Below are 12,422 nucleotides of genomic sequence, written 5' to 3' on the forward strand. Positions count from 1 at the left end.
CTTTGCCTTGATCTCATGGGGCCTCAGTTTCCCAACTGGGAACTGGAGAAAGCGTTCCCCTGTCACTGTTGGTTCTTCAGGGCTGGCAACATCCAGTCCTACAGTAGGTCTGGGCTGCTCCAGGGTTTTCTCCCACTGAAATGAATACAGCACCTGCACCTACCTGGGCTGCATAAATCTACCTGCCAGTTCTCATTCCACAGATATCTTGTGACATTGATAATAGGGCTGAAGTACTATGCCCTATTTCTTCCATCCTTACTTTCCAACTGAAAACTTCACTGTGCCATGAACAGAAGGCCGCACCGCCCCCCCCCCTCCAAAATGCAGGTGATGCACACCCAGACATCTTCCTTGCCTATCACTATCATCAGGCAAAAAACATAAAATGTCTTTCTTTATGGGTCCACAGGTCCCCTACAGTTCCCACTCTGTTCCTGAGAGAACTGTTTTCCCTGTTTATTAGCAGGTCTCCATAGCAGTTTCCTGACCTCTGTTCCTGGGTTTACAGCACAAAAAAATGAGAGTGTGAATTCTTCTGCTAAACATTGGCTGGGATCTTGAGTCAGATGATACCAAGTTGCTTCCAAGTTCAACCAAGTGGCTAATTTTCCAAGTATCTGTGAAAAATCACAGCCAAAGCCATTTTAAATGAACCACTTCAGGTCTTTGAAGTCTGGTGGCATCAAAATGCATAGAATTTACAGAAGTTATTTAGTGACTTATGGAAGTAATTAAACCAGCAATATCAACACTGCTGTGTTTCTGTTGCATGGGACATATTGGAATCAGATCAGCCAGCTTCCCTGAAACCTGAGTTCCTGGTTTGCTCTGCTTCTGCCTGGGTTGGCTCTGTTCTCTCTTGAGTCAGTGCAACAAAGACCTCTCCATTTACCTCACCCTTAGGACTATTCTTCTAATTCAGCTGCATAACTCATTTTGCCACAGAAAGCCATGCCCACCTCTTGAAGCAGTTCTAGAACTGGTTTCAGGAAGGCCTGAGAAACTCGTTTTTACGAACAAGCTTTTTGCTGCTGAGGCAGTGAGAAGTGGTATTAAGAAACAGAGCCAGAACAAAACTTGCCTTGGAGCCTGTATTGAATTTTTGACTTTTCCTGCAAGCTGCAGGAGGGAGGGCTGGGGTGGGAGACTGTTGTAGTCTGGGACAGTGTCACATGGTCTCCCACATCGCCCCATCGTATCAGCCAATCATAACAGTCCCTGATATTTTGCCACAGCAGCCTTCAGATGTCATTAGCCCTGTGGGTAATTCCTCTTTGCACTCCAGTGCATTAACCTCACTCCTGGAATGAGGAAGCTGTACTGTCACTTAGGAGATATGGTTTCAAATATGAATTCTGATGTTCAAGATCTTGATTTCCTTCCTGTATGGCAGCCTTAAATTTAGCACTCAGCAAGGGTGTAGCATGCATCATAGGAATCAAAAGAAGTGGTCTTGAAGGCTGAGGAGGGTGCTGAAAAATATGCCTAAACCCTTGTAAGCAGTGGTGGGGCAAGGGAGGAGGTCTGGTGACACTTCCTGAGGAGATCCAGTGACACCATAAGGACAGCATTTCCCTGCATCACCTCTGGTGGTACAATGCGGGGTGGCCCAGGGCTGGGATGCTGATGTTCAACGGGTCTGGTCAATCCAGCTTCTCGCTGTCCTGGCAGCAGGCAGGGAGCAAGTCCTTAGCAGGGAGCCCTACATCCCTCTCTGGGAACAAAACCCAAGCAGTTTACACCTTTCACTGCTTCTAGCCCTTCCCTCACTGGAGAGGAGGGAGGTGAGCAGATACACTGAAAACCTCAAAGGCCTCAAATGCTCCAGTGTGGAAGACCAGAGAAGAGTGTATTTGGATGTGATGCAGAACTTCTCAAATTTAGATCTGGGGATATGGCCAAGAAATATTATTTGCCTTTTTTTTTGCTTTTTCCCCTCCTAACCAAGTCCTCCTTTTACTCGCAGCTCAGTATTTCGCTAGCATCATGGTCATTATTGGTCTGTCTGTGGTGGTAACAGTGCTGGTTCTGCAGCTTCACCATCATGACCTGCAAGCAGGAAAGATGCCCAAATGGGTAAGCAGCTTTGGTGGTAAATATTCAACAACCTACTGAAAGAAAAAAATAATCTAAAAGCTGTAGTAAACTAGTTATAGATGAGGGGCAGAAGCTGTTCTCCATTAATCGGAAGAGTCAGCTACAGACAGTATGTGTGACAGTTAAGTTTGCTATTGAAGAGAAAGAACAAACATGTTAAATTTGGGTTTCCATTAAAAACAGTATATGTTATCTGGGTTTTCTATTTAAACTTACAATGGGGTGGTTGAGTCATGGCAGAGTAATACTGCTCAGCACCCTCTTTGCAAGTGCTTAACCCCATGCGCAACACCTTTGATTTCTTATCCAGCAGACACCAGTACTGATAACATGCGACATTTCAAAGTACTAAACAAACATTTACTGGTCTCTTCTGGGCAGTTTGTCTGCTTTGCTTTCTTACAGACAGTTCTCACTGCAGTTTGTGACAGAGCTGTAATCTCCCAAAACAAAGACAGGAGGTCAAGCCAATTTACTTCTGTCTTGCAACTGTTCCAATTATGAGCTGTCTCCCTGAGTTGCTGGAAGATCAGGAATTCCAATACCTCACTATAGTGAGGGTGTTGAATACTGAACCCAGCTATGCTTCTCACAGCTTGGAGCTCACTGCTGCTACACCACCAGCAGAAACAGAAAGGCAACGCTGTTGGGCTCAGTCTGACTGTACTGAGGAGACCCCTGGACTTCCCTGACTTGGAAATCTGCCTTCTGCTGAAGCCACGTCCACTTGTCTGGGTAGAAAAACAGTTTTGTCTGCTGCCATCTGATCAATTCTCAGTGAATTAGCATGTGGAGCCTCTTTTCTCTACAGCAGCAGACCCTGTTAGCCCAGTGAGGTCTGGCACCAATGCCAGCTGGCTTTCAGGAGGAAAGTGTTTCCTTTAGATTTTCAGGTTAAAAGAAAAATTATTGGTTTTTTTTCTTTCTCCTTTTCCTAAGAATAGATTTTAGAATAAGCAAGGTATGCTTTGTATTTACAAAAAGAAAAGGAACGAAAGCAGAAGCAGATACAAATAGTCAGTCAACTATCTACCCACCCTGGTTTCACAAAAGTCAGACCATACAGCATCCTCTGGTATCCCATTCACCACATTTGTCATGCTAGACAATTATCCTCACATGATGCTGAATGTTGTATTGCTACTGATGTCAGCCTGACTACAGAACAGCTTTGTAATTTAGCGTCTCTAGAAATAAACTGCAGCATAAATGCAAATTAAAAAAAAAGTCCAGTAGCAATTAAGCATAATAACAATTATTTCTTAAAGTGCTGTATCATTTAAAATCATCTTACTTTCAAAACAGCAGAGCATGTGAATTCTGGATCAACCTGCATGTAAGTGAGACCTGAGGGCACAAATATGGGCAAACATGCTTCAGATGTCTGCGTGGACAGGGAATGCAGCAGCATAACAGTGCCCATGGGCAATTTTATTGTTTTGTCTGCTTTTCAAGGAGCCTAGACACAATGGCTCATGTTAAATACGCTCACAGACTCCGCAAGTCAGCTCTTATACTCTACCAGTCTCTTGCTCTCTTGGCTGGGAACATGGCATGCAATGAATTCTCACTCTTGAGGAACCTTGTTCAATGGCCTGACAGCTGAACTGGCATACACTAAAAAAATGCCATCAAGAAGAAAAGACTGCAGAAAGCACTACTGGGAAGCGCAGATGATGATAGACTCTGAAAGCGGTAGACCAGGCAAGCTGACAAGGCTGAGAGATCTCAAGAGAAAAAGCGGGTGAATGCCAAATGTGTAGGGAAGAGGCTGACCCCACAAAAGTGGGCATTAGTCTTCTGCAAGGCATGGGCAAGGCTTAGGATTCATGGCAGTCTCTTTTTTTTTTTTTTTTCCTGTTGACCTATGTCAGGTGTTTCTTATGGAGATACCCTGAAAGATCTTTGCTCAATAAAATGTGGGAATCTAAGACAGCCATTTGCAGAAAGAAGGAAACTGCTTACGTGAAATTCTCTGCAATTCCAGTCCCAGCGGACACCCTTAACATCTCCTTCTCCCTGCATCCTCCTCATCCTGGCAGAGCCAGCCATCAGTTTATTGCAAAGCTCTGACCCTGATTAATAGTCATAGGATTGTTCTCACCTACTGCTTTAATGGAATTAGCTGCTGGAGTAAGTTACAAGGGAAGGCATTTGGCTTCTATGGGAGCAACTCCAGGCCTAGAAGATTTACCTGACCGCATTGCCTAAACACCCGCTTTCTAAACTACTTACAGTTGAGCAGCTTCTTTTCCCTGCCTGTCTCTCAAGGACTCTGTGCTTGGCCTTTGAACCAGAAGAGAGAAGAGATATATATGTGTGTTAGTACTAAGCCTCTCTGTAGGTGCTCACTTCTTTCCTTACTCCACTACTGAGAATTGTGCCTTCCTTTCTATTAATCTTTGGTGACTTACTAAAGCCAACTTTTTCCGAGAGAGGAGTTTCAATTCGAGGTGTTCAGTCAGGGCATTCATTGACTGCTCAGTTGAGAAGCAAGAGCTGCTAGCTACTTGACTCTTTTGGTAATGTCTTCTTAGCTAGCATGGAAAAGAGCACTAAAGGTCCATAAAATGAGCAGTTTGGGAGTGGATAACATAGGGCATGGGTTGCAGCGCCATTGACCTACCTCTGCTGACAACCAAGACTGTTGAATAGGCAAGAGATACGGAGAGACCAAGCACAGAGAGAAGAAAGGGTTTTCTGGAAAAAGGCAAGAGCACTTGGGCTCTTTGCTGTGCCTAAATCAGGTTTGTCAGGTTTCAGTCTTTTCTTTTCATACGCTTTAAACCTGGGCGTGCACAGATTTGCTGAGGTGCTGATGCCCTTTGTCAGGAGAGTTTTAATTGGAGACTCTCCCCTCTGGAGTAGGCCAGGCAGGTGGCTGTGATGGGAGCTAGCAGTACAGATGTATTATGGTTAGGGGAGGACTTTGATGGAGAGGCTCACAGCACAGTTAGGCTGTTGACCGCTGAGGGCAGCTGTACATGTGTCCTTCCTTCACAGAAACACAGATATGATAATGCAGGTGAGCACATAATTCATACCATCATGCCTGGGCTGTTTTCCAACAACCCCTATGCTGCAGCTGTGTCCTGAATTAATTGGTGTGACAAGAACAGATTGATGCCTGAGTGTCTGTGTTTTCAAAGAAATAGGGCATTTGGAAGTTGAAGCAAATTAAAAGCTGTGTTGCTGTCTTCTGTATATTTGTTTTTCTATGGGAAATGGTCTTGGCTGTATTTATAAATGTAATTTCCCTAAGGAGTAAACACTTTGTCTTGAAAGAAAAAGTAGCATTCCTGTAGAATAGATCTTTTTTCATCTCACATCACTTTCCAGAGCTAAGGCAGACATTTTAACACTTTCTAATATGAAATTTTGTCTGGTTTAGTATTTTGGAATTTCACAGTACTGCAGAATTAATCTCACTCCTTTGCCACTGACACGGTTGAAATATTGCTAGCAATTAAGACTTTTATTTTGTTCAATGATGTTCCATTTTGTGTCCATAAGCAGTCAGAGGACATTGTAATTAAGTAAGTTCAATTAAATCCAGGATCAATTTTTTAGGTTACTGTATTACAGTTTTCTATTTGTCTGTGGTGACCATGGAGGAAATAATGAAATATTTAAACACCTGAATGAAAGCAGAATAATATGAAACACAGGAAAACAGTCTTTTGGGATGAACAATAAAAGATTCGTTAGTGGGAGAGAAGCAGAAAGGCTCACAGAAAATGACACGGGGCTACGACCCAGAAGAGCTCTCACTGCAGAATTTAAAAATTGTGTAACCATCTTTCACTGGTCATTGGTTTTGGCTTTTACTAATATTATTCCCTCCTGTGGTAATTAATGCCTCCTCCTTTCCAAAAGTATGCATGTCATTAGAGCAGCAACTCAAAGTGCTAGCTGTAATTTCCCCATCCCTGCATTTGTACTATGCAAACACAGGAGACAACTCATTCTGCATCTAAACAACCCTGGAGGCAAAGTGTGGTCCCCAATCAAATATGGCCAAAGTGACTAGAGCAGGATCACACAGGGAGTCCTGGGCTTAGAAGTGAAGCCAGAGGTCACATCTATTCTCTCCAGGACATCAGATTATTTGACTTGCAAACAGGATGATAAAGTCATTAAAGAGGTCACCTATCTTTCCAGAGGGTGAACATTGCAATGTCCATTTTGTATACATAATACCTGAAGGACTTTACAAGATTTTTACTGGTTTAGTTTGCTGCCCTTCACACAAAATTTTACTGATTTCACAGCTTTTTACTGCCTTTCACAGCAAACAATGTTAATAGTTGGAATCATAGCAGGCTCAGATTTCAGAGAAGACATCTAAAGATCAGTTCACTGGAAAAAAAAAAATATTCTGGACGCATTCTCTAGAGTCAGCTTATTTGATGACCTTAACAAGAAACACATGGTGCACAATCTGCCACATGCAGGTTAGAGCACTCTTGCAATGGACCAGAGCAGTTGAATACCAGAGCACAGGGAAATGACAGCAGTTAATTGTAGCATTCATGTTTTGAACTGCATAATTTCATTGATTTACTGTTATTCTTTTGAAAAAAAGGCCTGCTGTATTATGTGGCTGAACTCTTCAAAGGAGTATTAAAATGACTTTCAAATAAAAAAAAAAAAACAACAACCAAGGCTGTTTATTTAGACTTAAATAATAGAGATGAGTGTGGGGAATATGCTAAAAACACTTTTTTAGCCTGTTGTATAGGGTTTTTTTCAGCAGAATCTAAACATTGGCCCCCCCAAATATTTAAGTGTATCTCTTTCCATGCTGAGAACAGGTTAAAAAACATGCAGCCAATTTTGTGCCCTCTGCTCAATTACAGAGATAGGGCATTGTTTGCTAAAGATAGGACTTCAAGAATAATTTTGTAAAGTAAAATATTCGTACCATGGAATCATAGAATGGTTTGGGTTGGAAGGGACCTTAAAGATCACCTAGTTCCAACCCCCCTGCCAAGGGCAGGGACACCTTTCCACTAGACCAGGTTGCTCAAAACCCCATCCAACCTGGCCTTGAACACTGCCAGGGACGGGGCATCCACAGCTTCTGTGGGCAACCTGTTCCAGTGTCTCACCACCCTCACAGTAAAGAATTTCTTCCTAATATCTAATCTAACTCTCTTTCTGTGAAATCAGTAACTCTCTGAATCTCTTTCAGTTTAAAACCGTTCCCCCTCGTCCTACAATTACAGGGCCTTGTAAAAAGTCCCTTTCCAGCTTTTCTGTAGGCCCTCTTCAGGTACTGGAAGGCTGCTGTAAGGTCCTCCCAGAGCCTTCTCTTCTTCAGGCTGAACAACCCCAGCTCTCTCAGCCTGTCTTCATAGGAGAGGTGCTCCAGCCCTCTGATCATCCTTGTAGCCCGCTGGACTCATTCCAACAGGTCCATGTTCTTCTTATGTTGGGACCCCCAGAGCTGAACACAGTACTCTAGGTGGGATCTCACGAGAGTGGAGTAGATGGGGAGAATCACCTCCCTCGACTTGCTGGTCACACTTCTTTTGATGCAGCCCAGGATACCGTTGGCTTTCTGGGCTGCAAGTGCACATTGCCAGCTCATGTTGAGCTTCTTGTCAACCATCACCCCCAAGTCCTTCTCCTTGGTGCTGCTCTCAATCCATTCTCCGCCCAGCCTGTATTTGTGCTTGGGATTGCCCTATGTCTTTTGCTTTATAAGTTAAGTGGGCACTGAACACCTCTATGTTCAAAACATATAAAAAAAAATTTCATTCTTGGGAAGAAGCCAGACCCCAAAACACTCCATTAGAAAGCAGATAGCTGGAGAACAACAGAAAGCAGTCAGTCTTTTTGAAGTACCATGCTGACTAACTATAATAGTAATGAAATATTTCAAAAACTCTTAAAATGCACAAAAGCTCCCTTTATTTCTATTATGATCACTCGCTTTCAGATACGTGTCATCCTGCTGAATTGGTGTGCTTGGTTTTTACGAATGAAGAAACCTGGGGAATATTTAAAGCCCCTCTCTTGCAAATATAGCTGTCCCAAGAACCATTTGAGCATAAACAGCATGGAGATGAATGTCCTACGTGGGCACCAGTCCAGCAATGGCAACAAGATCTACAGCTACCATGCGATGGAAAATCCGTGCTGCCCCCAGAAGAATGATCTGGGTAGCAAGAGTGGAAAGATTACTTGCCCCTTACCAGAAGACATTGAGCTTGTTCAAAAGAAAGCGTTAATGGATACTATACCAGTGATTGTGAAGATCCTGGAGGAAGTTCAGTTCATAGCAATGCGCTTCAGAAAAACAAGATGAGGGTGAAGACATCTGCAGTGAGTGGAAGTTTGCAGCTGCTGTCATAGACAGATTATGCCTGGTTGCATTTACCCTTTTTGCCATCATTTGCACATTTACAATATTCATGTCTGCTCCAAATTTAATAGAAGCTGTTTCAAAGGATTTTGCATAAGGATTTAAAGATGAGCATGATAATTTTAAAGTGAATATTGCCAGTAATTTTGCTAGATAACTCAAACAGAGAAGTGTACTTATATGTGCTAACATACACAGAAGGGGATGAAAATAATTTCAGGAGGTAATTATTCCTGATGTTAGTGATTGTAGTTACTGAATAGTAAACATATCGAGCTCTGTTACTTATTTCATAGACTAGTTCCACATGTAATTATGTCATGTTCTGTGATATATGATAGACAATAATTCAAATCTACAATATATTTATTACAAGTTAACACTAGTATCAATGTGTTATTATGAATTTGTGAACTTTTAGATAATGTTAATAATTTAAATGATCACTGATGACTATAAACTTCACAGCATTTTGTTGTTTTCAGTATATTTGTCTTTCAGTATATTTGTATTTTATAATTTTTGTTTAGTGTGGCTGTGACATTCACTTCTCAGATTTGACAGACATATCTCCACAGTCTCATGATGCTGTATATTTACGAAAATAAACTATCATCATGTTAGCTCTTACTAGTGTAGTGACTGGAACATTTTCTCAGTAAATATGTTAACATAATGTATTTTTCCCAGAATATTACTTCTTTTTTTTTTAATTTTAAGAAATGTTGTTTGTGAGGTTGGAAAAAAATTCATTCTCCATGCTGACGACCATATATACATATATCATTAACTGTGATGCCTTAGATCTACCTCTGCTTAACTGTTGCTGTCATCTTGAAACTCTACTTAATTTTAAATTTCTCTGATCTCTTGGGACACAGTTGCCAAACTAATACTGACTAATTAGGGCAAAAATCTTGGCTCTGCATAATCTGTAGGAAATTTGCCACAAATTTCATTGGGCTCAGATTTCCTGTTTAGTCTACACCACTGAAGTATTATTTTTTGAAAATTCTATTAGTACACTCCCCTTTCCAACTTGGTCAGTATGGCTTTGTTAAAAGAAGTGTGTAAAAGACTTATTTTATTTTGCTAAATTTTAATATAGCAATGTTTATTATCAATTTGCTGTCCATAAGTACTCTAATATAATGTCTATATATTAATAAAAAAATAATCCAATTATGCCACTTCCCTGGAAGATAAGGGCAAAAAAAGCACATTCTCAATAGCAGCTTCTTTCCCCTCACTATTGTGGGTGGGAATGACACCTCTGTTGGTGTGATTTTTATTTTGCCTACTGATCACAGCAGAGCTACAAAAGGACATGGCCTGATGTAGACACCTTTCTTCTTTGGGCTAACACAGCACTTTTCTGAATGTTCAGTAGAGGAAAACAACCTATTATCTCCTCTGGCTGACTTTCAACTTCCTGTTCTTTCAGTGTTAGTGTACCAAAATTAACATTTCCCATATCTCTGTGATGGGATCCTTCCCACCATCACTGTTGGACAGAAAGAAGCGTGTTGTGGCACTATTACTCAACAGAAAGTATTTCCTTCTAAAAAGTGATGGAGAAGCTGGTAGTTCTACAGACTGAAGGAATATGCAACTGTTTCTTTTAGGATAAGGTACTTGAGTTTTCCACTACTGCTCTTAATTAGATGGCGATGGCTCCCTGTAAGTAAACACTTCACTGCAGTGTTACATGTGTAGATGTACGATTAGATCATCACACCAATGGATTTATCACACTGCCTGGAATTAGGTTGCACATAAATATGAGGAAAAGCTTCTTTACAGTGGGGGTAACTGAACACTGGAACAGGCTGCCCCGAGAGGTTGTGGAGTCTCCTCTGGAGACATTCAAAACCCGCCTGGACGCGTTCCTGTGTGACACGATCTAGGTAATCCTGATCCGGGAGGGGGATTGGACTAGATGGTCTTTTGAGGTCCCTTCCAATCCCTAATATTCTGTGATTCTGTGAAAAGCACCTAAAAGCTACAGGCAGTCCTGACTACAGTGATCTGTTTTGTATTTCACTTAGCTTTTGCCCTTCTTGTGGCTATTTCAGTTCTGGGTGCAGCTCAAAGAGGTAACAATGGCGTGTTGTAAAAGCCTCTACTGAAAATTCAGTTCATATTTCAGAGAGATCTTGTTTTCCTTCATAGGAGCGTTAGTGTTCTAAGTGGCTCTTTCTGAGTCTGCAGGAGAAAATTCCCATGATCTCTGCTTCTTTCTCCTGCCCATTTTGCTGCTTCTACTTACAAAATTGGCCTTGCTAGGTACAGAATGCAATTCAAGAGGGGTTTGCCTAATAGAAACATCTAACCAAACAGAAGAACTGGTCTAGGACTTTGGGTTAGTGGTATTAGCTGCTCTGGGACGGCAGTTGAAATGTTCATTGCAATTTATTGTTTTAGCTATGGGGACAAACGATAAATAAAAAGTCTAAATATACAATTACCTCTGCAGCTTGTGATGCAGGATGCTAAATGACCTTTAGAACAATCCCTCAAGGACCACTAATATTTTTGGTTGAAAAATCTCTATTTTTGAGAGTAATCTTCAGTGACAGGATAAAATGTTAAAAGCTAATGTTAAAGCACACAGTCACAATAACTTAGCAGCCTAATGCAAAGCATGTTTCCTTACATGAAACACAGAGTTGTTGTATAAGAGTATTTTTAACAGGATGCACACATCTTTGGATCAGAAGGAGGACAGAAACTATCTGAAAACAACAGTGAAAAATTAATTTCAATCAGTTTTTTATTTTATAAAAGCCAGTGCAAGTAAAATATTCCATTTATAGCTTACTACCTTATACTGTTAGATTGCCAGGTCTGGGTTGTCTCTTATAGCTATGTCCTAAAACTCAAATTGTGTTAGTGGTATGCAGTTTACAAATCCTTATACTGGACTGAAACTGCTTGCTGTTTACTTTTTCAGATGACAAAATAAGGCAGATCCTTTTGATACCCATTGTCACTTGGCCTTTTCGAACGTAATAATGCTGTTATCACAAAATTTGTAGAATGTCCTAGTGCACAGAACAATGGTTACTGTACATACAGAGCATTGCAGAATAAAGTGCGAATGCATTTAAGATTTTTCCTGAAAACTACAGTACACTTGGAAAGATTGATGCATCATCTGTATATACTGATTCATAGCCCTTCACGGCACCACTACTTAGTGTAACAGAATTATCTGTCAAGGTATTACATACTTCTAACAGAAGGAAAAGTTCCCCAGTCTGCCCTGATTTATTCATGGAACATAAAGAACTGTAGATATCGTCAAACATAATTTTAACTTTGACTCATGGGTTATCAGGGTTTTTTTGAAGCACTTTAGCTATCTTGACTGGAATACCTAGATATACCTGAAACAATGTGTTTTGCATTCTTGTTAGAACATTTTAGTCACCCTTGAAAGTTTGCTATTTTATCTGCCACCATGAGAAAGTATGGCTGTGTTACTTCCAACAGTGAATATCAAGTATTTATTTACTATAGTAAAGATACATAGTTCTTTCAATTAACATTAACTTTTTAGTAGTGACTATAATAAAGAAGTAGAGGATCATGAGCTAAAACCGTTTTCTGATTCTAAATTACCATGTGCCCAGAATAAGTGGATGGTATAAATCAGAAGAACAGGACTAATCCGTGATTTTAGACAATGAGGGTGTCAAATAGTGTGAAATCCCCACAGAAATAAACAGAGATGCAACCAGTTGAAATCCCTTTCCTTTTGTGAGGCTGCTCTTAGAATTTGGAAGAAAATTTTGAAGCTCTGTAAAACAGTCAGTGAGAGCATGTCTAGGCTCAGAGTTTGGGCAGAGAGGTGATCATTTGGCTGGAAGACTTCCTCTTCCAGGAGTTGTGTATCCAATTTGGAATTATAAGCAAACCAAGAGTTTCTTAGTCTTTTTTTTTCCCTCTT

General features: G+C 40.9%; 1 protein-coding gene across 1 annotated transcript in view; it reads left to right on the forward strand.

Annotated features, from left to right (window-relative positions):
- LOC137676309 (neuronal acetylcholine receptor subunit alpha-7-like) overlaps nt 1-8,805 on the forward strand; it is a 61,785-nt gene extending 52,980 nt beyond the window's left edge. The window contains 3 exon segments of the mRNA XM_068423016.1: nt 1,970-2,079; nt 8,045-8,401; nt 8,403-8,805. Coding sequence (XP_068279117.1) covers nt 1,970-2,079; nt 8,045-8,401; nt 8,403-8,567 — 632 coding nt within the window. The 3' untranslated portion in view covers nt 8,568-8,805.
- Nucleotides 8,806-12,422: the final 3,617 nt, after the last annotated feature.

Source organism: Nyctibius grandis, chromosome Z (genome assembly GCF_013368605.1).
Source record: "Nyctibius grandis isolate bNycGra1 chromosome Z, bNycGra1.pri, whole genome shotgun sequence".
NCBI classification, from domain to species: Eukaryota; Metazoa; Chordata; class Aves; order Nyctibiiformes; family Nyctibiidae; genus Nyctibius; species Nyctibius grandis.